This window comes from Pangasianodon hypophthalmus, chromosome 24 (genome assembly GCF_027358585.1).
Source record: "Pangasianodon hypophthalmus isolate fPanHyp1 chromosome 24, fPanHyp1.pri, whole genome shotgun sequence".
In the NCBI taxonomy this organism is placed as follows: Eukaryota; Metazoa; Chordata; class Actinopteri; order Siluriformes; family Pangasiidae; genus Pangasianodon; species Pangasianodon hypophthalmus.
Genome location: NC_069733.1, coordinates 13813831 through 13841742, shown reverse-complemented (window position 1 = coordinate 13841742; position 27912 = coordinate 13813831). Strand labels below are relative to the sequence as shown.

Sequence of the window (27912 nt, the reverse complement as noted above, 5' to 3'; positions counted from 1 at the left end):
TCATATTTTCTTTTTTTATTGTCAGGACATATTAGTTTGGAGAGGTTCAACAGAACAGACCACATATCTGAAATGTAAAGCCCTGTATTAAAAACAGAGTCAGATCCAGGTAGACCATATAGCAATTCCCCATGTGATAAATAATACTGAAACACTGTCTACTTTAACACCATGAATGTCAGTTACACACTACATTATTACATTACAATCAACACAAACAGACTCACTAAAGATCTTTTTTTCATCGATTAACAATCACAGACATAAACAAAACAAATGGTATACAAAAAGAGCAGCTAAAATGTATATAAAAATTGCATTGATTGACTTGCATTAGAAATGCTATTAGAAATGAGAAACCAGAGCACAAAGGTTTGTGCGATATGTATTTGTGTGTACAGCAGCTTATCTAGGAGTCAGATATTTAGTATTAAAGGGATACTCAAGAGTTTATCAACCTTATCTGCATCGACTGGATCTGTACAGTATGTGCAACTACCATGGGAAAGAATTTCAACACGTTTTTCTGTATTAGGACAATAACAAATATCTCGTTTACTCAAAACTCACTTAGAATCAAAGACTAAGGGCAGTTGCTAAACATTTACACGAAACTAATTTTTTTATTCTGTCAGTTTTCAAGTACAGAGAATTTTGTTGAATTTCTTATCTTTAGTAATAACGCATATGCTACAGATGAGGTGGATAGAGATTAGAGTGAAAATCACTGGAGTATCCCTTTAATCTATAGAAGGCACACAGTTTCAGATCTGTAAGATCACAACACTGGCCACTTTTTTTTTTTTTTTTTTTGAGTTTTTGTCCACTAACTCTGAAACCCTTCATGATGTGCGTAAAACACTGAATTGTGCAAAACTGCAGCCAGAACTGTAGGTATGATTTCACATGAAACTATTTGACACACTGATTGCTTTAAAACCAGTTTGTCCGTATATATCCTGTTCACTTAACTCAGGATGCATTAACACTGAAACAAATTACATTACCTTCCCTTTTTGCTTTGTAATAGTAAATGAAATTACCATCCGTCCTTCCTGGAATTAACAACTGTTTTACCTAAGGTATGTGCAAAAGTCAGGGATGTAGCCTCTAGGGGTGTAAACCTCAGGCTTCCACATGATACGATACGAATTTGATTCATAAGGCAACGATTTGACATCTGACAATACCACTGAATCTGCTACAACATAATATGATTCTTAAGGCAATGATTCAATATTTGATGATACCACTGAATCTGCTATGATATGATATGATTCAATTTAGTAGCCTCTGATCGATATTTCACTGACTTTGTTCGGAATCAGGGTTAGGCCTACTGGTAATTCATGAACAATGACGTTGTAGAGAAGGACTATTTTAAAAATATCGGGGTTACGGGCCAATCACCGTAGTAGCCTATTTATATATCAATTTTAAAATCATGAATTATTTCTATACACCATTGATAATGATAATCAATAATGATCAATGTATACTTAATGTCTTGATTTATTTCAATCATTGCCTTTTAAATCGATGCATTAATCCAAATCGTCTGATCGTTACACCCCTAGTATCCTCACTCCTTCCTCAATGCGCATCATGGCTCGTGTGATTGGTGTTCCGGTGCCGTCTTTGTCTTCTCACCATCTTGATGTCTTCATCCTGTGTAAAATATTAGATCAGCAAAAACAAACATCGCTCTTTACAAGCCAGACTTTATTCATGTTGTATTTATCCTTTATTCTTACTGTATCGGCGGTGTCAGCTGTCTCTTCTGTATTCTCGTCCTCTTCCTCCGTGTGCTCGTGCTCACTGCTGGCATTGGACAGCTCAAAGTCGGACAGCACCATGTCCTCATCGTAGTCTGTGTGATACTCCGATTCCTCTGTGTGATTCAGAGGTGTTAGGGGTGAGTATAACTATAAGTGTAAGGTATGCTCTAAATACAGTTCTCACCATCCACTATGGCCTGCTTCACCGGCTCTATCCGGGACACGATCTCAGCCAGGTCAGTGAACGAGGCATTGGGGCAGGTCACCACCTGCAAGACAAGAAAGCTGGGTCTTTATTTATTCACTGATTATCATCAGTTAGGAAAGAATTTATTGGGCAAAGCTTTTAACAACTCCCAGAGTAACTCATTAAAGGGGTATTAGGAACAACCGAGCAGCTGCTTAACATGCAAAATGTTACAGCTAATATAATATTTATCAAACAGGCTAGAAAGACATGTTATGAGCTAGCTGGATATAGAGTAGGGGCCAAAAATCAGAGAGTACTACCAAATATGGTTTATTCTACTGTGAAAAATTACATCATCTTGTTTAACAGTTTTTAAAATAACAAAAGCTAATAATAGTTCTCGCTGACTGCAAATAGTACCAACAATTAAGTAATAAATCACAACAGGGCATGGTGATATAGGAAAATAATCAACGATTATTACAGTGTGGTGTGATGTGGCCTGACACAAAGTGGAGTTATGCTACCACCCAAAAGTTTATTTTCAGAAGCAGCATGCCCTGAAGTGTACCACAGCAATTTACCAGCAGTTATTTATTAAAGAATGACATGCAGCACAGTTCCTGTTATTTGTTCTTATAACAGATATAAGCATTCTTTTTTCTACCAAGCTCTCTTTTTTCTCTCTCATGAAGTTAGTAAAACAAATAAAAATTCCTTTTTTACCGAGAAACTGGAAATGCACCAAGTCCTGTGTCCTGAAGACTTTTTCTGGACCCAATATATACTCGGAAAAAAAGGTTCAATGATTCTTTTTCTGAAAAGGAATGATGTAGGGCTCTATATGGAAAGAAAAGATTTCATCTTGCAGCAGAGAGTCCTTTGTTTGGTCCCTCTGGAGGACCCCTTAAAGGCACTCAATATCAGATCAGTGCATCTGTATTGTGTATTAGTTTATACCACAGCGCGGCTGGGTTCCTGAATCTGATGGGTCAGAGGGTGTGCATTATTTCTGTACAACAGCACGGCTCGGACAGTAGCTCCGTCTGTAACATGAATGATAGGTTAATATTAATGCACTTGTTCTAATACGTTACTGTTTCTATAGTAACAGCTCATACACCGGGACTACAGCAGACGCTCCACATAAGCTAAGACTAATAATCAGATTTTTTTTTTAAAAATGTGTTGTTTAATAAACTAAAGTGTATAATCGTTAATGTTAAAATTCGTTTTTGTTAAAAGATATTTATTTAACATCTATAGAAGAGTCTTGATTGTCAGCGATTTGTAACAGTCACGGTGCTTTGTCTGCATGGGAAAGTCTTCAGGACAGAGGAGTTTACGCTTTCCAGTCAGTTTCTGTAAAATGACAAGCTATGTTTTTTTTTTTTTAAAGAGAGAGAGAGAGATAATTTAACGCCATGCCAGCTACCATGGTTATTTTCATGGCGAGAAACAGGTAAAATTGTAGCAAATCACAAACATTTTTAAAGTTTATCTTCGATAAAAAATCTATAACTAAATCTGGCCTCACTTTATTCAAAATCTTTTCATATGTACCGAATAAAAAAAGAAATCGTCACAGTCCGTTAAAATATGCCTCAAAGATATTGGACTTTGGCATAAGGGGCATAAAGAGGGATCTTCATCCGTTAACAAAAACTTATGAGTGAGTCTGGAGCGGCCTATTCGGCAACGGGTGTAGATGATCTTGTCCCAGTGATTGTTCAAGTAGAAACGTTTTCTACCAACAACAGGATTGATTTCATAAAGTTTATTTGTACTGCACTGATCTCAATCGGTTTGCCATTTTTTTGAAGACATAAGAGTTTATAATGGGTTTGAGCTCTGAAGATGATTCCTCCTTAGCAGCAGCATCTGCTTGCTCATTCCCTGGAATTCCACAATGTCCTGGTACCCAACAAAAAATCATTTTAATGCTGCACCTCCAAGGACCACAGTCCTTTTAAAATTTCCACAAAAGCTGGGTGTTGGCTGGTGAGGGAAAGACTGTTGCACGTGACTATAACATTATTGAGAACAGGAAATAACCTGTCTCTTAGATGTTCGCCAACATTAAATCTAATAAACCGTTAAAATGTGTGATGTATCGTTCATTAATAAATTACACATTTTTGTAATTGGCAAATTGCTGTGGTATAAGTGGAATAACACACACCAGACTGTGCAGTTGTATGAAAATAAGTCTGCTTCACGTCATGCCACTTCACACCACCCCCGGGTGAATTATTTTGGTATAACTTCACGAACTGTCATGTGTTATTCCTATTTTAGTGATGTATTAATAAAACACAAAATAAAGATGGTTCTTAGTAGTGGACTTTTGAACCCTACACTAGGAGAAGCTATCTTACTGAGAGATGGGGTTCCACTCACATTAGTGCTCTTGCTCTTGTGGAACTCCTCCTGATGTCGATCCTTCAGCATTTTCTCCACCACACCACTGCGGCACCACACGTCAAACACCGTCTTCCCATGCTGATAGCCTACATCCTGCAGAGAAGTAAAAATAGACTGAGTGGATACAGATGAGAGACAGGTGGAGTGCTATCATTATAATGCTAATTGCGCTGTAATGCTACTCATAAAAGGTCAATGTAGTCATCATTACAGGTCTTCCATATTTAACCACCTCAGATGTTAACTGAATATGTCCCTTAGTTAGTTTAATCGTGTTGTTATGGTGAGAACTAGGATTAGCTAATCAGGATCATGCATTTTCTCTGTTTCTGTTTGAAAGCTAGTTAATGAAGTACTGGAGGTTTACTGCAGGAGGAAGGGAAGGTCTGGTTTTGTAAGATACGATATCCTTAACTGCTGTTACTAGAGTATTAATCAGTGGAACTGTCATAAAGGGTTTTTTTTTAATATTCTACACCTATTAACTTTATTAGTATGTCAAAATTGATGGTGGCTGGTAGATGGACCTATAATCGTACTCTGGCATCCACCCAAAATGCATGAGTGCATCACACTTTTTTAAATCACAGATCTCAATACTACATTTAATCACAGATCGCATTGTGATTTTATTTAGCGCATATTCTCATGCCACTAAAATGAATTCCTGGCTACACGACTGAAATGCAGAGCGAGGAAAGGTTGCTCACGGCGATCTCGTCGAACTTGCCAAACTCCAGAGTGCCGTAGCGGTCAATAGCAGGTCGGATGTACTCGCAGTACTCGCTGTCTTTTACCAGTTCCAGCTGACGCACGCAGCACACGTAGGCCAGCCGTGTCTGGATCTCCGCCATGTTCAGCACCTGCAGGGTCATTTATCACTGTAATAAATCGCATGCCTTATGGAAACACATTTTCACGTTACTGTTCATCACCTGGTGCCTGCAGGCCAGAACGAATAAAGAAAAGGCAATGAGGCAGAGTTTGCTCGCTATATGAAAATTCAGACCAGATGGTCATCACTACATTATTTTAGCTGGCGAACATATATTTTTATTACTACAGCCAAGTGGTGTTAGCTTGTTGCTGATGTAGGCCTACACTGCGTTATTTATTCTATGGGCTTCTTCCAGAGTCCTAACCTTCACTCTCTCCGCTAGAGGGTTCAGGCGTTTCCATAGCAGCCACCATCCGGATAGAGAGTCTCCGTAGTTGGTTAGGTTGGTCTCATCCTGGCTGCCCACGTCAATCGCAATCACTACTTTGGCACCCATCGAGCGAGCTACGTCAGCTGGGAACACATGGGTGTTATACATCATAAACCAATAGCTATTCGAACACACATGTCACCAAAGTGCAATCCTACCAGGCAGGTTATTGATATAGCCACCGTCCATGAGTAAGTGTCCATCTTTCGGGTCACAGAGTGGAGGCAAGTAGCCTGAGAGAGACATGCTGGCACGTACGTACCTCCACAGAGAGCCTAATTGTAAGAGACCAAATGAGTACACAGTTCATCAATGACCCACAGAACGTCAGGAATTGAAAAACAGAAGAATCCGAAGGAAAGGCACTGACCATCAGTGTGCACTCTCATGGCAGAGGCGGTGATATCTGTAGTGATGTTAAAGTATGGAATCCAGAGGTCCTGTAAGAAAGTAAAAAAAATAAAATAAAAACACACATACAGGCTCAAAATTAAATGGAGGCATATGGATAAAAAAGGTTACACAGCTGCATGACTAATCACAGCTCCAATAATGAGTTGATGAGCTTTCTCACAAGAAAAATCCAATCAGGATGCCGCAGAGACGAGGGACAAGAGACAATCTGGGTCCGCTCACAGGGAACAGAACCGAGCATGCTGAACATCAATAACTTTCAAGCTCAGCAAGCAAGAACACGCAAGAACAAATGCAATTACAGGCCTTTGTGATATAATTAACATTCTTGTACTGTACTGTATGTGCAAATCCCTTAGCAAGCTCTTTACTAAGCTCAGGTGCTCCACAGGTGGGGGACTGGTTTAAAGAGGAAAACTGCAATTGCAAGGAAATACTTGACAAGCCTTCACCTTCCTGCCAATCAATTAACCCTGTTCTCTCTGTTGACACTTTAAATGCCCGTGAAGTGTCTATTAAAGAAACAAAGGGTTCTGTTTGGGGCTGGAGCTAATTTCAGGGCCAGAAAATGTAAACTCAAGCCTTAAATAAAGAAACTATGGCATAGCAATACTGCAAATCACAGCTGTTCTAAGTTATCTTACAATTTAAATGATACTTGTATGATATACTTTTTGTAACACTTTATTTTAAGTAAGGAATAAAATCAGCTACAGGAAAATAATCAATGGCAACATGGTGTGATGGAGAGTCCTCTGTCTTAAAGACTTTCCCATGTCGGAAAACTTAAAGTTACAGCTTTACTTCTGATTGTTACAAAGAATTCTTCCAAAAATGCCAGAAATCTTCACCATATCAACAATTACACACATTTTTAATACATTTATGTGGAGCGTCCACAATACAAGTCCCTGTGGTAGTTGTTACTATAGAAACTATATCATATTAAAGCAAGTGAATTAATATAAACCAGTGATTTGCCCCTCAGATGGAACTACTGTCAGGGCTGCTGTTATAGAAAATTAATTAACACTTCTGGCCAATCAGAATCGAGAATTCAGCGTGATCTAAGATTCCCTAAACAAACATTAATTACAGCCTTCAGCATACAATAACAAAATCTAAAACTCAAAATTGATAAAATACACCATTAATAAAAGTAATTAATATAGTAGTAATGTTTTTTTTTTCTTTTTAAAAGACCACAACAGATTATCAGCATTTACTCATTTAAATTCAGATAATTTATGTAATGGATGGAATAACAGTGATTACTGTAGATATATTTAGTTCACAACTAGAACTAGAAACATCAATTTATATGTTACCTTATTACTTTTTAAACATTATTTATACTTTATTTTTGCTGAAGCGTTTATTTTTTTAATGTTAACTAATGCAGTAAGTAATGTTAGTTAAGGAAACCTTGTAGCTAGGGCTTAAAAAATGATATTGGTGCCTCAAGAAAAAACAGAATGCATATTTTCTCCACATGATAAGAGTGTTTAAAGAAAGACAGGGCTAAGCTCGGAGAAAGAGTTGGTATTTAATGTAGTCTATACTTGATTCAAAGACAAACCTTAATCTAGAGCTAAAATGTCCACACTATTTCCCACCTCAATTTGTTTGTCCTTAAACATTGCACCGATGCTGGAGTTAAAGGATGCCCCAGTAAACATGGAGGTCACTGGATATGTCAGGTCCAGGATCTTCTTAAACATCGACCCAAACTCCTAGAAAACAGATATGAAACAATGCGTTAAAAAATGATAGACAGTTAAAAACAGTACTGCTGAAATATATAGATTGGTGTTCTCACTATGGCCCATTCACGTGCTCTGACTCTCATACGGCTGTAGCTTCTCTCCTCGGCAAACAGCGCCCCCATCAGGGAGCCGATAGAAGTGCCTCCCACCAGATCAACAGGGATCCCTGCTTCACACAGAGCCCGGATGATGCCCACCTGAGAACAGCCTCTGTAGGGTGGAGAAGGTCAGTCAGCTGAAAATGTAATATCACACCAGTAACGTGCAAATGTAGCCAGCTGATTACTCTATCACATCCTAGATGATGACTGAAACATATAATATAACCCATGCCTGCTTCATATCATCTTTTCGCCCACCTTTAATATATTCCAGAGTCTGATAGGTAAAAAGCACAGACAAACAAAACACTATCAGCAAAGGATGCATAAACACACATGCACATCCAATTAGGTTGCCAAACTATGTATAGGGCAGAGAGTTCGAAGAAAATCCTAGTAAACAGAGAGGAAAAAAACTGAATTTCAGTGGACAAGGCAACTATTTTTTTTCTGCTGTGCGCCAAGCAACAGTAAGAAAACAGCATCTAATCATAAGCATTCCCTCCTCCATTTTTTTACTGACCAAAGAGACCACAGTCCTGCCCACTTGTTTTCTATTGACTCACAAAGCTGTACCTCGTGAATTCACAGGTCAAAGTTCACCTCGATAAAATTGGCACGAAGCGAAAGTAACTGGTTCAAGAAGCAAATACGAGCCTTTTACGTCCTACATCCTTTCCCCTCGGCTATTCTGCCTGGAGAAAACGTTTATTCATGTTTGTTCTGTCCGCTGCTTTAGCTGAAAAAGCCGATAAACATTGTTTTCATTGTATTTTACAAAGTAATTTTTTATTTTTTTCCCCCTTACCTCTACTATACCTCTACTACCCACTTGGTTAGGAAACCCTGAGCAGCTACTCATTCATGCAGTTATAACCACTCTTTACAACCGTGGTGAGCAGAAAAGCATCTCAGAGCACACATCAAACCTTGAGCAGGATTGGCTGACAGGAGTGGAACCCGGTGTGATTATCTGCTGTTGTACCCCATCTGACTCAAGGTTTGGCATGTTTTGTTTTCTGAGATGCTTTTCTGCTCACCATGGTTGTAAAGAGTGGTTATTTAAGTAAGCGTAGCCTTCCTGTCAGTTCAAACCAGTCTGGCCATTCTCTTCATTCACTTATCAACAAGGCATTTCCACACACACAACTAACATGTAGTAGGGTTTTTTTTGTTTTTCACACCATTCTGTGTAAATTCTAGAGACTGTTCCATGTGAAAATCCCAGGAGATCAGCAGTTCTAAATTGTAAATGAAATGTTGAATGTTAAATGCTAAACTGCTGGCACCTCTGGAGTTCATTTGTGTTAAAAAAAAAAAAAAAAAAAAAAAAAAAAAAAAACAGAGGTTCTGGTACTGGGACCACAAGCCGCTAGAAGTAAGTTTAGAGATCACACTGTTACTTTAGATGGTCTCTCTGTTTCAAGTAGTCTAACAGTAAAAGATCTCGGTGTGATTATAGACTCTAATCTCTCATTTGAGGCGCATGTAGATAATGTAAGCAGGTTAGCATTTTTCCACCTCAGAAATATTGCTAAGATTAGAAATATACTTTCGCTAAGTGATGCTGAAAAACTAGTCCATGCATTTATCACGTCCAGATTAGATTACTGTAATGCTTTACTATCTGGATGCTCATCTAGATGCATAAATAAGCTTCAGATAGTTCAGAACGCAGCAGCGAGGGTCCTGACTAGGACTAGGAAGTATGAGCATATCACGCCAGTCTTATCTACATTACACTGGCTCCCAGTAAGATTCCGCATCGATTTTAAAATATTACTCCTAACCTATAAAGCATTAAACGGTCTCGCTCCGCAGTATTTAAGCGATATGTTAGTACCTTACGTTCCGCCGCGCCTACTTCGCTCTAAGGATGCAGGCTGTCTATCAGTACCACGCATTGCCAAAACCACGGCAGGGGGCAGAGCTTTCTCTTACCAAGCCCCAAAATTATGGAATAGTCTCCCAGTTAATGTACGTGAAGCAGACACGGTCTCAGTGTTTAAGTCGAGGTTGAAGACTTATTTATTTAACCTAGCATTTAGCGACTAGTGTTTTTATCAAAGGAGTAGATCTGGGGGACTCGTGGATGTTGAGTTTTATCTCCACACGGTGACTGTGAGTGTACCTAACCACTTTCCTTCTCCTTCTGCCGAGCTACACTCCTGAGCTGCCGGTGATCCAGACCTCCCCCCCTTCACTCTGGACCTGTCCACCGGCAATGCTTCATACTGCCACGAAAACGCTTCAGCTGTTTTCCATGGACTACACCAACACACATTGTGCTCACACACACGCACACTACAGTGTAAACCCATATGAGGATGGGTTCTCTGTTGAGCCTGGTTCCTCTCAAGGTTTCTTCCTATCACCATCTCAGGGAGTTTTTCCTTGCCACCGTCGCCCTGCTTGCTCATCAGAGACGGCACACACACACACTTCACTTTACTTTTGTTTGTGTAAAGCTGCTTTGAGACAATGACCTTTGTAAAAAGCGCTATACAAATAAAAATGAATTGAATTGAATTGAATATTTACTGGGTGGAGAGTATCGCTGAGCTGAAATTAAATTGACGGTTAGACTAGTGGAAAATATTGAAAAGTCATTAGTTAAAATCAATCAGTGTGCCACAAATATGGACATGTGTCTGATTGATGATGGTGCTGGCAGCAGGTGCTGAGTGACTGAGCAGAAATGAAGAAATGAAGTGTGTGTATGAGTGTGTGTATGTGTGTTTGTGTGTGTGTGAGAGAGAGAGAGAGAGAGAGAGAAAGAGAGAGCAGTACCTAGCACCTCCTCCCCCCAGCACCAGGGCTATGGCGTTGCCTGTCAGCAATCGAGCCAGGCGAGAGAAATCAGAGTGGCGGTCTGGGGGCTTCTCAAACACACGCTGGTACATCTCTCTCTGAAAAGAGGAAAATGAGAGAGGAGAGCAGACGAGATTAGCTCACATATCTGTAATGACTGCAGAAATTCAGTGCAATCATATGGCTTTTGCTGCTGTTAACTTGAGATTAGCATTTACATTAATGGTGAAATTAGCATAAACTGGCTGTGTGTCTCAGATCAGGGCTTAGCATTAGTAATTAGTTTTAAAATGAGTGTGTTGGCTTTGGCACCAGTTTGGGCAGGCTCCTACGGCTGAAAACCCTGCGAGGGCATGACAGGTGCAGGTGTCTGGAGATCCAGCTGCGCATATTGAGCCACTCAGCTGTTCCTCTAGGTGGAGGTCCGTCCTCCCGATGCAGAAGCACCAGCTGCTTCTGAGCCCGAACTGCGCTGCCCTCCAACATCTGCTCCAGCTACAGCAGACAAAAAGACGCATATGAATGTTCAAAATGTCAGTGCTACTGAATTCTCAACAATGACTGGTTGAAAGGTGTTGATTAATTTTCTAAAACAGTAGCTCTGACAATAGTTTATATTAATGAACACATTCTAATACATTATTGTTTCTATAGAGATGAATTGTATGGTGTACTGCCCACATTAATGGATTAAAAAATGTGTGTAAGTGTTGATGTGAAATGAATTTTTCTGTAAGGAGAACATTTAATTCGTATTTTTTGATGGAGTCTCAAGTGTCAGGGGCCTTGTAACACTCAGAGATAAAGCTACTTTTAGGTAGGTGTTAAAGGCTATTTAACAAAGTAAAATCATTGAAATTTTCTGTAAAGTAACATTTTCCACTTTCCAGAACATTAAATGTAACTATAAACAGATAAAAAGTATGATGTGTCATTCTTTACTAAATAAAAAAATGTTAATTGTTGGCAAATTCATGTGGTATAAGAGGAATAAAACCCGTCAGGATGTGCTGTTATTGGAAAAGAATCAACTTCGGCGTGGTAACAGTAGCTCCACTTCGCGTCATGGCGCATCATACAATCCCATCATTATTATTTTCCTATAAGAGCATACGCCCAAGTGTTTTATTCCCTACTCATCTCTTAATAATTAATATAATAATGATCTGCCTGTTAGTGGTTAATTAGCTCCCAGTAATGCTATTGTTACGTTTGTTATTGTTGTTGTTAATGCATTGTTGATTGTATTGCTTTATTTATTTTCTAAAAGTTATGCTAAGAAAGCTCTTTCAACTGAGAAAAATCAATCGAGGACATTTTTATACTTAGCACGAATACTCAAGTCTGTACCAAGGTACACATCACAGGCCTTAAAGTTAAATAATGTTAGATCTTGAAAGTGTTTATTCTGTCCATGTGCAATTTACATAATTTTATTGCAATGCTCAAGAGTGTCATTATGGCTTTGGAAGCTCTTTGACACAAATTGCAGATGTCAAGACATCAACTCCTATATTGCAGAACTTGTAATATGTGAAAATTAAGCATGTTTGGCTCTAGCTGTAATCACTGCCTGTAATTTTCAATATCTAGACACTGAGTTAAACAGGCAGGTGTAGTAGTGTAATGCTAGTGAGTAGGATATCATTTAACACTTATAAAAATCACCTGGTTTATGTCCAGTGCTAATTGCTAACACGTTCCATTTAGAGACCTGACAGTGAATGCTCAGCGGGCACATAATAAACACACAATATACATGATGGGTCTCATTTATCAGTCTTCAGTAGTAAAGTTGTGTATAAATGTTTTTGTAACCCAAACTAAAATTCCTTCAACATGGTAATGCTGATTTACTTCTTACTCATGTGTGTATGCTGAAAGATGCCAATCAGCTGAATGGTCATGTTCATGACACAGCTGATTTACAATAAGTGATGCCTACAAAACTCCATAAAATGCAAGCTGACAATGACAAAATGATGACTACATGGTAAAAGTGTACTTCCTCTAAATCCTCCAGTAATGCAGCTCAGCCACTGCAGCTACCATCAGCTACCACAGACACTTTTCCTCTTGTTGTGAACCGACATTATTTTTGTCCTAATTGAATAGCTCGGGTCATTTTTCTTAAATTATGAATTTGTTTTCGACTGTGTTCTTGCAAGTCATTGATATGAACCTAAATATGAAATTTTCACTAAATTAGTGTGAAGCCAATCAGTCGAGGTTTACACTAGTGAGTTTCCTTATACATAAATTTTCACAAACTCAGGAGCTCTCATATTTCCAAATGTTTTTCTGATATTAACTGAATTTTCACATCTACCACATTTCTTGTGTAAATGCTCCTGAGAAGGATTTATGAATAAATTTGTTTGTATCCAGCTTGATAAAAGAGGCCCAATATGTATATGATTCTATGAATTTTGACCAAAAGGCATTTTTTCCAACCTACAAGTAAAAAAATCAAGTATTTTTCATTCATTTTTTTTCCTGAATTATGCATATTTCAAGCTAAATTTAGACATAACATGGCTGAAAACTTTCAAGCATTTATACAAACCCTGTGTGATGTTGAGTGTGTATAATGTATAGAGTGTGTGTACCTCTCCTACAGTGGGCTCCTGCTCTCCCAGACCCACAATAAGAATACAGTCGGCCTGGCGGATACAGCGCTGGGTCCACGGAGTCAGCGTGCTGTCTGACTGGTACACAACAATCCTGTGGATGTCCTCCTGCTGGCCCAGCCAACTGGAGAGCCGATACTCATGAACACTGGATATGAGACAGGACAGTACAAGTCACAGAGAAATAGTAACTGGAAGAAAGACGTAGTGCTACATGAATGTATAATACTCATGAACACTGGATATGAGACACGACAGTACAAGTCACAGAGAAATAGTAACTGGAAGAGAGAGGTAGTGCTACATGAACGTTGGATGAATAACCAGGCTGACCTGTCAAGTGCTGCGGCACCCAGGCGCTGTTTGATGATGTCACTGGTCAGGAGTAAAGTGGGGCCTGGAATAGGGACGAAGTCATGATCATTTGTTATCTTTTGGCTTATTAAAATGCCCAATCTTCTCTTTCTCCCCCGATAAGTATAAGTATATTCTCCACTCGAATGTTTAATTTGTCACCCATCTGTATCGTAATATAAGTAACACCTATTAAAATGATTTTTCAACTAAGCCAAACAGAAAGTTGAAAAATATTTGCAATTTAGCACTGATCCATTTTTATTACAAATGTAAAATGAGACATGGACTTGTATAAGGCTGTGAGATGAAGTTACCAATAGCGCTGAGAGCGTGCTGCAGCTCCAGGGCAAAGGATGTCATGGGCACGTCATCAGAAACAGGTAGGATGGAAACGGTGGACAGGTTGGAGACAGGATTACCTGCATCCCACTTACTGCCAGAAGAGTGCAGACCCAGACCATGAGCTGGGGGGGTATAGCCAAGAAAGGAGAAATTTAGGGTGGAAAAATAATAAAATAAAATAAATTAATAGATGTTATAAATATTTAGTAATATTTATCAATGCTATACTATTATCATTATTATTATTATTATTAGTAGTAGTAGTAGTAGTAGTAGTAGCAGCAGTAGTAGTACTAGTAGTAGGAGCAGGAGGACGAGGAGAAGTAGGAGTAGTAGGAGTAGTAGTAGTAGTAGTAGTAGCAGCAGCAGGAGTAGTAGGAGTAGTAGGAGTAGAAGTAGCAAAAGCAGTAGCAGTAACAGTAGTAGTAGGAGGAGGAGGAGGAGTAGTAGTAGTAGTAGCAGTAGTAGTAGGATGGAGGAGGAAGAGAAGCAGGAGTAGGAGTAGTAGTAGGAGTAACAGTAGTGGGAGGAGTAGTAGTAGTAGCACTAGTAGCAGTAGTAGAAGGATGGAGGAGGAGGAGGAGAAGCAGGAGTAGGAGTAGTAGTAGTAGTAGCAGCTTTACTAGTAGTAGTATGACAAAGGTATAAATCCTATACAATTCTGTATTATCCTATAAAAGCAATAAATTGTATAACAAATGACTTTTACTATGATTATGATTACTGCTACTGATAAAAGATACAAACATACTGATATACTGACAATATTTTAAAAATTAAATAGATGTATACTTTTCTTTTTAATCAATAATACAGTACGATTTCATACTAAAGTCTAAGGTAAAATACACCTGTTTCTCCCTGCAGCTCTTTACACACCTGATAACGGTCCACTGACTTGCTGCATGTTTCCCAGGATCTTCTGACCGAGGAGATGAATCAGCCTAGTCACAACCTTTGTTAAAAAAAAAAAAAAAGGTAAAGTTTAGAATGTATTTCCCTCTGTCTAAGGTTACTGTGTTATTACTGCTGATTGCTGGAACCTGAGGGTATTTTCTTTTGATGGAGATCAGTGCTCCTTCAGGCAGCTTGGCCAGCTCGGAGTCTCTCACTGCGTGAACTGTAGTGGCTCGGTTCATATGGGTCAGAGCTTCCACCTAGGAAACAATGTAAGGTTTCAGACGGTAATAGGGATCAGGAGACTATATTAGCTTCTTACTATTACTACTATTAACAGCAAGAGGACTCTTACCACGCCAATGAGGTCACCTCTCCCGTACTCTCCAGCCAGCTCTTTCTTCTTGTCCTCCCTCATGATGACGGAGCGCAGACGACCACTCAGCACGATGAAGGTGCTGTCTGACTTTTCACCCTGCCTGAGAGATAGAGAGACAGATACAGACTCAACAAACCCAACAGTTAATACATAGTAAGGTAAGCAAGCAAGACAGAAGTGGAAAAGTGGTTTAGTAAGTTCACTCGTCATTTCAGTCTTGGGCAAAGTCAATTTTTTTTTAAAGATAGACAGATAGAGAAAAATAGACAGATAGAGAGAGCAAGAGATGGTACCTATAGACGGCCCTTCCAGCCTCCACTGCCATCCAGTCCAGCGCAAAATCAATCTGTCTGACGAAGGGCGAGACTCTGCACACCACCGTATGAGCCACATTCAACACCACCTGTGGCTCCTCACGCATGATCCTGCATGTGTGTGTAACATCAAACAGTCAAAACACTCATACACTCCATACAGTGGATACATTTATTAGCTAGTCCACCACACAAGTGTAAACTCCCGTGTGTTGCCGAGGCCCATGTTGTGATTGCCTAAAAACTGTCAGCTATTGTAATATAATAATGGATGTCTAGCTAGTTAGGTAGTTAAGTGCCGTAACACAGACTAAATCAAAAGAATGAGCACGAATTCTTTGGAAGTGGACGACTGTGTAGCAGTAGTACTTATCCTATTCTTAAAAAAAGTTTCTAACATGCCTGTAACCTCAACTATCAGCAAGTCGTTGATGAACGTTTCGGCTATGAGCTGTGGTGCTGTCTCCTCACATTGCACCTAAAAAGATATCATTTGAGACTAGCTGGTGTCTCCACTTGGTATGTTTAATCATGAAGTCACTGCATTAGCTGCATTAAGTCAATAGGAAATAGTTTTTTCTATCTCTGGCTGTTGGAGAAGAGAAAAACAACCCCTGCATTCATTCATACGCACACATGTAATCTATGAGACATCTCGGGATATGGTGTGCAAATGTAAAACAAGCAGTAAACGTTGCACTGTGATACCTAATCTGTTAAATGCAATTCCAAGAACCTCACACAGTGATTCTGTCTCCACAAACAAAACATGAAGAAACCATGCTGTCTAACACAAAACATAATAAATGTCTGATTTCACTCTGATGGCTCAATGCAGCTTTTACTCAGTCCAAACTCTCAGTAAAATGTTCACCCACACTGCTATCCATCCAAAACTGTTTGTCAGATGCAGCCATAAGACCTCCAAGAAAAATCAATGAATGACATTTTTCTAATATTAATCACCCGTGACCTTTGGCAGAACAGTTGAGACCAATATCTCAGGACTATTACTCACATGAGCACTTCACTGCACGTTAATATCTCCCAGGAACAGACCAAGGGGGTGTATCATTTATGAGTGAATCACTAGCAGACTCTAGGAACTCAGCATTGGTAGAGAGGAAACACAGGTGGTAAACATCTCAAGTATTTATTTATAACATGAACACTAAAAAAAACTGACAACAACAGGACGAGACATTGCGCTGTATTCAGAGTTGAGTTAAGCACGCATTTAATACCAAAATCGAACACATAGCTATTAAGATTGTAGACGTAACTCTGGACTTGATGCTACTCAGACAGTCGCAAGACTTATGAGACTTATACATGGGGGTGGAGTTTGCGTGTCTCACTTACATGTGATTCTGCCCTTCGAACTATTTCTCTTGCCTGATATCATCTCACCAATGTCTGACAGTGTGATGTGACCACAACACCTCATGCTGATACTTATCTTTTGGGATGTAAATAAACTCAAAAATCTATTGGACGCCATTTTAGGTCAACATTAAATACAAAACAATAATGCTATTCATTTAATTATATTTTTATTGGATAAAATTATAAATTAAATCGAGCCGTTACATTTTATCCATAAAAAATTTGTACAGATAAGTGCTTGGTCAGATTATCCTTCAAACCATGCGCAGATTAACAAAAAAAAAAACAGGCATTTTTTAAAAATTGTTTTGACAATTCAAAATAGCAGACTGAGCGCATGACAAAATAGCCAAGTAAAATTAACTGTCAGTGCATGATATAAAATAATAAAATGCAAAATAATAAGTTGTGCTGCATCAAGTGTTATTTTATAAGCTGCTGAATAAGCCATATTGTTAAATTAAAACCAATTTTGCATTGAATAATGTGATAATTATTAGATATTTATTTCAATGCTTGCCATCTTCTCATACATCATTGCATTAGCTTTTATTTTTTATTTTTAAATCGTGTCTTACATTTATGGTGCATTGTATTGCATTTGACAGCAAAGAAAAAAAACATAATATGCTTCTTCAGTCTGCATTTTCTATCCCTGATTTTTTTCAGGCTTAAAGGCAAGTGCTTGTGTTTAAAGGCAGTAGTCTTGACCATGCTGCAGACGCTTCTACTCAAGAAACATCTGGCAACATCAGAGGCATGAACTACATGCAGATGATTTGCGTAATCTAAATGGGGTGCCCAGAGAATTGGCATGTGCGTAACCCCAGTGTGTATATACATAACTTGCACCTTGAAATTACTGATGTAACTTTTAAATTCTGGATACAGCCCATTATACATAACAAACCAATCATGACAAATGTATGGGAAGTCAATAAAATCTGTCAAAAGATTTCATTTAGTGAGATCTAATTACTGGTTTGGATGCACATTGTTGCCATGGAGATATCTTTAAATACCTTCAAAATTATTTCATAAACATGTGCAGCGAAGTGACATCATGTCAAAGCGACATTGAGTGATGGGTAGAACTGTAAAAATCTTGCCAAAGAAAAAGGGTTATCATAGAGAGCACTTGCAGAGATGTATGCAAAAGCTGAACCATCTTGTGTGTGTGTGTGTGTGTGTGTGTGGTTACTTACTCATAAAAGTGCGTTTTGGAGATGGATAGGAAGCTGCAATCACGGTGAGCGCGCACGCTGAAGATGAGCGGTTCTCCAGTGAGCACAGCCAGGTGACCCACCAGCTCACCCGGGTGAGTCACAAACAGGCACAAGTCCTCTTCTCTGTCAATCATCCGCTGGTATACATGGAGCATGCCAGAGATCACAAACTGCATGCTCACATCCTGAAATATGAGAAACGAAAATCAACAGAGTGTGAAATGTTGGGGGCCAAATGTCTAACTCTAAAACTTATAACTGTCTGACAGCCTGGATATGTAACCATGTAACCTCGGGGGCCCAGGCTACCGATTTTATCAACCCTGCTTTAGGTAGAGCATTTTACTGGGCTTAGAGAGTGTATATTACATGGGAACTATTTAAGGGTAAATGTGGTAAAAGAGTAAAAGGGTCATGTGATACAATTTGATCATTGCTGAGATCATCCAGACGTGAACTGTTTAGTAAAACCAGTCACATTTTAAAAAAAAAAAAAAAAAAAAAAAAAAACAGTCACAACAAACGTAATATACGTAACTCAAGACAGATGTATTACAGGACAGAACTAAAAGAAGTCTGACAGCAGTTGAACTCCTGGGTTGAATATCACTACAGACCTGGTCTCCTTGGTTTGCTACTACACTTCCAGCCTTCACTTGTCTCAGAGTAACTCTGCCTTCCAGAAGACTTGGGTCCTGGAGGATAAAGACAAATAAAATCAATATTATTATAAAGCCTGAGGCATGACTCCACACTCACAGAATTGTATTTGTTTAATTATTTTTGCCTGGAGCTGAATGATCTTGAGCAGGTCTTTCTTGGCAGCCTGAAAGATGGCGTTGACTTTGTTGTGGTGGACGTGGCCGGAGTGCCCCCCAGTGTCAGAGTAGTGGTACACCGCAGAGGGAGCAGGCTGCATGGTCACGGTTTTCTTCAGAATTGACTTGAGAATACAGAAAAATAACATTCAAGAAAAACACATCTATAATTTGTGTTGTCAGGTTGTAAATTATATGTGAATGTACCTTATACACTACAGGATTTGAAGAGAGTTCAGTTTTCTGAACAGTCATTTCTTCAAAGGCAGTGTTGAGATCACTGCCTCCTGCTGTAGGAAGGAAAAATTGTGTTTTAAAGAATTTAAAGAAGTTTACACTGGGAAATAAGTTCTCACTTAGATTAACAGCATCATCCACATCAATCTCTGTCTTATGTTAACATTGGGGGGGGAATAATTGCTGATTATCAGTCAGTTCTGTTGGTTGTACTTGTCTTTTATCAGGTTTTATTTATTTGTCAGCTGTCAGCTGTATAGAGTATATAAGCATGCTTCTCCGTTTTGATGATATTTTGGTGCAGGAGCATCATGGCCATTTTGATAGCTGGTACCTGAGTGTTTTATTTATATATATATATATATATATATATATATATATATATATATATATATATATATATATATATACATACACATACACACATATACATACCTACCGTGTGTTTGTGCATTCATACCCAGTGTGTATATATATCAGTCTTAAGTCATTTCACTCAGGATAGACATTTATATAGCCTAGTTTCATGTAAAGTTCAGTAAATATGTCCAAGTCAACTTTGGAACCTTTTAACCTCAAATCCAAGTCTACTTCTAGATTACTCCATCAACGCTATACAGGTTTTCTCAGACGATTGGAACAGCCTGTAATCAAACTACCTGAAAGTGAGCTTTCTAATGGAGTGGACATGGAACGAGATTTCCTGAAGGCTGCTGAGGGACTCTGCATCAGTCTGGGCTTCCCATCACCTGAAATGACCAGAATCAAAATTACACTTCCTTTAACTGAGTCATGGGAAGAAAAAAAAATACTCAGAGTTGTTGTGTTTCAGAGGTTCCCTTTAGGGCTGTGACAGTATATACTGTGATGAAAACTAAAACAGTTCCAAAATAGTTACCCTATTAAAGTTATTAAAGTTATATCACAAAAATGTCATTTCCAGATATGGCAGTTCCTGGGATTTTTCTGTCAGTTTCGATTCACTCTGCTGCCCTGACCAGAGGCAAAACAATAGACTTCTAGCTTTTACACCTCTGAATAAGACATTCTGATTGATGTGAAGTAGCCACAGCCAAAAAACTAAAAAGAAGAATGTGCAGAAATTGTTACTCTACACACATCAATAACAAAGAAGGTGGATGAGTATAGATCTATTAATGCATCTAAATACACTTTATTTTGTAAAATTGTCTTCAAGTGTCCTAATATGATCATTTTGTCCTCCCCTAGGACAAACAATGCATTTTTTCTAAAATTTACATAAGACAAACTAGGGCTCACTAATTCACCCAGTATCTCTATCTCATTCCTAGAGATAGAGGTGCGAGGTGAGAATACACCCTGGACTGAACATCAGTCCATCACAGGGCACCTGTTTTAATAAACCACTTAAGTAACAACAATCCTCTAAAGAAAAGTGTAATGTTAGGTTGCATGATTAACACATCATGAGTTGTTCATGCTGCTCCACAAAACTAAGAGGAGCAGACAGACCTGCATCGGTTTGCTTCTCTGTGCTTCCGTAAGCAAGTTTCTCAGCTATAGCTTCCTCTCCAGTGTGCGAGTGTCTGTGATGGCTTCGGCCTGGGCTTCCGTCACCCAGCACCCTGGCCACATTCTCTAGAGGAACGGCCTGACTCCCCTGAGACACACAACACACACATCTGGATGTTTTAACAATCAATATACCAGGTGAAAATCAGAGAAGACAATAACTGATTTGCACTAACACTTCAGTGTTATACAGTATGTCATTTAAAAGTCATTCATTTTCAATTTGAACTTGATATCGCTATTGCTATTGATATCAATGAAACACCTTTCAGTCAGCATGTTTTCATGTGCATGTCGAGTGTAATACTGCGGCTCTGACCGGGTTAAACAGCTCGGTGGTCAGCCCCAGATAGTTGTGCAGGGCGAGGAAGGTCACTCTCTGCAGACGCACCATCATGATCTGTACAACATACACACAGTAGGAATCAACATACAACATACAAAAGCTGTTTTGTAAATGGTTTGAAATTTTTTTAATGGATTTCCGAATGGGAGCGCCCTTGTTTACTCATCTGAGTATTATCCATTCAAGCTGTAGTTAGTGTGATGACTGTTGGTAACCAAATGTCTTCCAATTGCAATGTATTTCTATCTTTTCCTGTCAGTGCCTGGAAATAGGTTATTGCTCATTAGGAACTGTGGCTGCTTGCTTTCCAAATGTAATTCAGTTAACCTTTTACAGAAGCTACAGCCTCACTATGGGAGTTCCCCAGGGCTCAGTTACTGGTCCATCCTTTTTCTTATTGTATACTTTATTACTAGGCTTAGTGATTGATTGACATGTCTTTAAAATTTGGTCAGATCTTCTGAACGTCTTCAGTAACTGCTTTATCCTGGTCAGGGTCATGGTGGATCCAGAGCTTATCCTAGGAAGGGACACACTCTGGATTGGATGCCAGTCCATCTCAGGGCATCATGCGCACACACACATTCGCCCCTAGGTGCAATTTAGGGTAGATAATCCACCTACTGCCATGTTTTTTGAGAATGGGAGAACCCAGAGGAAACCCACATGGACAGGGGAGAGCATGAACCTGTGAAACCTCACATAGACAGTAACCCAAGCTCAGGATCGAACCCTGGACCCTGGAGCAACGTGAAGTGGCAACACTACCCGCTGTACCACCACACCACCATCGTTCATTGAAAAACTGAATTGCATTCAATTTGCTGTGTGGAATAATCAGTACCTGAACGACTCGGACCAGAGTTTCAGGATATTTCTCAAACACTGACTGAAAGGCTGCAGCAGGGAGACGGAGCACGGTGGATGGAGCTGCAGCACGGGCTGATACTGTCTTATAGGGGGCTGGATATCCCTATACAGGACAAATACATGACGTCAAACATCAGAGTAGTAGTTCAATAAGAAGATCGTGTGACTACAACATAGCAGTGTGCTCTGATGAATCTTACAGTGATGACATCCAGGATACTAAGCAGACTGTGGACGCTGTCTCCAGGCAAAACATGCTTTACCACCAGCTCTGTGCCGTCCTGAGAGGAAAGAAGAAATTGTTTATTTGTTCTCAGCAACAGACAATACGATACTAAACATAGGTCACTATATGCTTATCTAAGGAGAATTGTAAGCACTTCTCGATCCTGTCTCAAGTTTCATACAGGAGAGTTATACTAATTATAGAGCCAGTGCCCCATAGCTCATTTCTACCCAATTACAAACATTCAGGCTTTTTGTGAAAGACATATTTTTATATTTGCCTACATTAACCGCTGCTTTTTTGTGTCTACGGCACTAATAGTGATCAAAGTAATCAAACAACAAAGTCCGGGTGTCTGAATGTTTTGACTGGAAGTATATACGTTTTGACCTTCAACTTTGACCTTGCTGCTTTTTCAAGGTAAACAGTTGTAGTTCTTTCAACACCACCACGAACCCTTTGAGAGATACACACACGTACATACTGTGCACTATAATGTTGCAAAATTTTCTACCCGTACATGCACTGAAGTTATTTCAGATGGCCCGGGACTTACCATCTGATTAACACAGAGGTCCAGTCGGCCGTTCTGCACCACATAGATGCTGTCGTCTGTGTCTCCAGGCCGGAAAAGTCCCTCTCCCTGCTGCAGCTCCACGAACACCATGTGACGGCACAGCTCCAGGAACAGGGGCTTCTCAAAGTGACCCAGAACCCTGGGCACGGCACGGAAGAACACAGGAGACAGATTTACAATGGTCAGGCGAGGCAAAGATTACGTATCTGAGCTAGTCACTTGAAATTTGGGAGTTCAATTCTGAGAACTGCTCAAAAAACTGATCTGTTAATAATTAAAAAAACAGTACATTTAGAAAACTTCTTTAAAAGTCTCTAACAGAGCCCACCTGACGTTCTTCAGCATGTACAGGACCTCAGAAGGCAGGTGAGAATTTTGAACGTCATACTCAGTCAAATCTGCCTCCAGAACTGACGGAGGTGGCTCTTTGGGCTCAAGAGTGGGTGGCTCCCGCCGAATACGCAATATCCTTATTGGATAAATCAAAGAAAGCAAGTGCGACACAAGAAATTTGTCTCAAATATTTAATGGCAATGGTTAATAATATCTGGAATACACATTGAAAGGGTTATGTACTTGCGTGCAATTGAAAGAACTTTGGGTCTCTTTCTGGTTCGTTTTTGAGACACTGGACCTGAATTGGCTGGGGAGGATAACGTCTGCACCTAAAGCAAAAACACAACCCATTTGTGTACAAGGATGTGAAAATATGAGAGTTTAATACACACAGTGTTTATCTTTCATCTAGTCGTACATCTTGTTAATCACAGTTCTGATGCACTTTCCTGAGTACTGGAATATTGTCAGTGGTTGATACTTTCATAAATCATTGGTATTCACTGTAATAAGTTACTGATGGGACGTTAAAATCTGTTTTTGCACTGATTTGGTTTCATTTGACCTCCTTTTCCTTGTTAAATACTTTACATTTTTGTAAATGTTGAATCAAAAATCTCTGAACTTACAGTTTTTATACTGCAGCTTCAGTATTTTGTTTGCCTTTTTTTAGCAAAACCTCTTTGAAATTAAGATGTTTTCATGACGCATGCAAGTATTATAAGTGATTTAATATTTTTGCCATATTGCCCACAATAAATGAACAAAAAATATTAAGCCTTTCTTTGAGGCAATATCCACAACAAGGTGTACCTTTCTCATTATTTTTCGTCCGTAAAACATTACTTTATCCCTTTTCCTGAAGCGATACTTGGGGGTTCCAGTTTGCTGTTCTGTAAAACAGTGAGTCCACAGCAGGCAAACCATTTATTAGTACAAGAAGCCCATTGTAAATATCTCATAGCAGACAGCATCAAGGGAAGGTGACTAGACTTGTGCTATAATCTTGAAGGGCCTTCATTAATACTGAAACATTATCAAGACCATATGTCCATCTGGTCACCTTAATATATAGACTTATTACTGACTAATAAACGTTTAAGTGGCATTAAAGATTGGCATACGTACTTGCTTTGTATCTTCTGTACAGCAAGAATATGATAACACTAATGAGTGAGATAGCAGCTGCCAATCCAATCAGCACACCAGTCCACTGAAACATCAGAAACATACAGCAGGATATTACATACTGTAAATTTTAAACAAGTGACATTGATTTAAATGAATGTGATATCTTACCATACTGGTGTGCATCTGGTCCTCCAAAAAGTACAGCAGCCGAGCCCTAATCTCATCTCTGGAGGGCAGAACGGCCTAATGAACAGAACCCTCAGTGTTATCTGAGCCAGCTAAGGAAAACATACACTCACACACTCCTAAAGGTATACACTAGCATGGTATTGTGTACTGAGGAAAGAACAGAAAGCGTACTTGAAACTTACTTGAAACTTAATGGAAAAATTGGGGGCATGCTGGGATAGAAAAATAATCAGTGATGGGGTGGTGGGATGCAGCCCGATGTGAAGCGAAACTACTCTTACCACCCCAAAGTTGTTTATTTGACTACAAATGTACATCCTGGAGTATTTTATTCCTCTTATGCCACAACAATTTACCAATGATTACCATTTTTAATTTATTAAAGACTAACACGTCATACTTTTTATACTATATTAATAATGCCTAACATACAGTAAGTCAATATAACATCATGAAGAGTGTCAGGTTAGAAAAAGAATTATAATATCTCTTCTTAGGAACGCTGTAGGCACTAACACACTACAATACAGGCTGTATGTTTGGTAACACATAACCACAAATTCTTCCTTTTGAAAAGGTCATTCCCCCAGCAACTCTTGTTAGACTTCCTTTGTAAGTGAGTTTTGAGTAGTTTTCTATTCTTTTCTTAATCCTGGGAAACTGTTGACAGTTTTCTCACCACACACATATGCTAAAGATACAGAGAATAGAGACTAGCTTCAAAACAGAATAATGGAGTATTAATTTACTTTCCAATGTTCGGTGGAGAAATTAGAAATTCTTACTGGATAAATACTGCAACTGTCCTCTTCTTGTTTCCCGTCCATTACTATCACAGAAAAGAAGATTACATTCAGCATGTTTAGGCTTGCACCTATCTCACTTCTTTTCATTTTTGATATACTGTTATCAGAAGTACATGTGTACAAGGAATGTGCCTTAGTGCCAGAATCAACACAATTTGCTCGATAAACAATATGCAGTAGTTATACACAATATACAATCACTTACATAACAGACTGTAATTTTTAGAAAACATAGTCCTTTAGAGTGATCATCAGCAGGTGTTGCAAACAATTGTGCTACAGTGCGCTACAGTTTAGTCTTAAATGTCAGTCCTATTAAATTAAACACAGGGGCTTGCATAATTATTCATCCCTCTTGAAATTTTTCCACATTTTGTACTGTTACAACCTGGAATTGAAATGGACTTACATCAGGAATCTACACAAAATGTTGAAAGTATTGATTGGAGTCCACTTATGCGCAGTTAGAATTTCACACGGTCTCACCTTTGGACAACATAGTCTCCAACTCACCTACCAGCATGTTATTGGGAGGTGGAAGGAAACCGAGAACCCAAAGGAAACCTCTCTGGCATGAGAAGAACATGCAAAACTCCACAAAGACAGTTTGGGGAAGAACCGCATATGGGTGTTATGGTCAGGTGTTCACAAACCTTTGGCCATATAGTGTATATGTCATGAATCTTCACAAAATAAGCCATATTGAAACAATGGCCCATAATATTTAAATAATTCATTTAAAAAGTGTCTTGTGATCTCACCTATGGACAATTTAGAGTCTTCAATGCACCAACTGGCATGTTTTTGGGAGGTGGGAGGAAACCAGAGAACCTGAAGGAAACTTTCTTGGGTACAAGGACGCACAGTAAGACAGTAACCTGAGCTCAGGATCAAACCAGAGACCCTGGAGCTGTGAGGCACTAATGCTACAGGTTTAAAAGGGGTGAATACTTATGCATATTTTCTGATACCCAGGACCAACAAACTCACAACAACAACCAACAACTTTCTGAGAGCTACTTTTTCCCAAGTTATGTAAAACTCAAGAGGTGAAATGATGACGTGATTTAGGACAATCTGTGTCATGTTAGTTAACATATTTAATTCTGGGAGTGTTCTTAATTTAAATTGGAATAAATTACCAAATCTGATCTAATATTGATCAGGTCTTTTAGGCCAGTATTTACTTGGTGCACTATGACCCATGTCTTGATGTTCTTATTAAAGGTTTGGTGAAGGAACCCAATATAAATAGTATATACTATGTTGTAAAAATCATCAACTCAAAAACAACGTAGACTCAATTTAATACAAAGACCTGCTACACAGTTTTAAACAGTTGGGGTCATACGTTTACTTACGCCTTGCAGAATCTGCAGAATGTTAATAATTTTTAAAAAAAATAAGAGGGATCATAAAAATTTCATTTTGTTTTTTATTTAGTACTGCCCTAAATTAGCTATTTCACATAACAGATGTTTACATATAGTACATATCGGTGTAAATTGTTATTATTTTGTTTAAAGATCTTATTTTTTTCATTTAGTACTGCCCATCAGAAGCTATATAAGATATTTACATGTTTCCCAGATAACAAAATAATAACAATTTACACCAATCATCTTGTTCAAAAGTTTACACCCCCCTGGCTCTTAATGTATTGTGCTGCTTTCTTGAGCATCAGTGAATGTTTGCACCTTTTGTAATAGTTGTGTATGAGTAGCTCAGGTGTCCTCAGTGTGAAAAGCCAGAGCTCAACATCATATAAGTTGGAAAGGGGTCAAATATGCAGAAGATGCTAGAAAAGCAAATAATGCGCAGGACCTTTAGGATTTTTCTGAAGAACAGTGGGCAGTTTAACTACTCAGGACAAACAAAGTGACTCATGAACAACTATCGCAAAACATAAAAACAGCTGTTGATCATCCAGGTAACAACACACAGTAAAAATCAAGCATATGTAAACTTTTGAACTGGTTCATTTGCGTAAATTCAGTTATTATTGTGTCTTGTGGACTATATGTAAATATCTGCTATGTGAAATAGCTTATTCAGGGAAATACTAAATAAAAAACAAAATGCAATTTTTATGATCTCTTTTATTATTATTATATTTTAATTATTAACATTCTGCAAGGTGTATGTAAACCTATGAGCCCAACTGTATTTCTTCCTGTAACAGAAGAATGCAGGGTCCATGATCTGGCCTGTCAGTGTTCAGTGTAAGCAGACCCTCAGCACTGCCGTGTGTGTTTCAGGGGTCAAAGTAAAGTCAAAGTCAACATAAAGTCAAACTGGACCTTATGAGAACAAACTACAGTACAGCTGAGATGTCCAGAGCACATCTGGTGAGCTTGTGGTGTGTTTATTAAAATGACAGTGAGTACAAATTCAACTTGGAGGTCATCATCACTGTGTACACATAAACATGCCTGCACGCGCGACCAAGCCGCTCTATAAATACTAAACACAAACAACAACAAAAGTCACTAGCATTCGAGTTACAGATTAATGTCCCAGAACAGTTCTAAATTTAGTGAAAGATTTAAAGAGATTACTTACTGAATTTTGTTCCAACCCCCCGCCCTCCCTTTGTCAA

General features: G+C 38.8%; 1 protein-coding gene across 1 annotated transcript; it reads right to left on the bottom strand.

Moving 5' to 3' along the window:
* Positions 1-27912, bottom strand: pnpla7b (patatin-like phospholipase domain containing 7b). Its single transcript, XM_026931387.3, has 36 exons — positions 27876-27912; positions 25293-25336; positions 24487-24561; positions 24316-24400; positions 24001-24080; positions 23428-23516; positions 23180-23320; positions 22831-22990; positions 22249-22329; positions 22023-22151; positions 21152-21232; positions 20773-20920; positions 19938-20027; positions 19249-19331; positions 19011-19166; positions 18841-18918; positions 18203-18408; positions 15591-15722; positions 15274-15397; positions 15065-15178; positions 14901-14976; positions 13994-14143; positions 13656-13719; positions 13302-13470; positions 11005-11187; positions 10672-10790; positions 7834-7990; positions 7631-7747; positions 5971-6040; positions 5759-5875; positions 5535-5683; positions 5103-5255; positions 4369-4485; positions 1963-2047; positions 1755-1891; positions 1-1668 (listed from the first exon to the last, which is right to left on the bottom strand). Exons 2-36 carry the CDS (start codon positions 25332-25334, stop codon positions 1594-1596), a joined length of 4032 nt encoding a protein of 1343 aa, XP_026787188.1. The 5' UTR covers positions 25335-25336; positions 27876-27912; the 3' UTR covers positions 1-1593.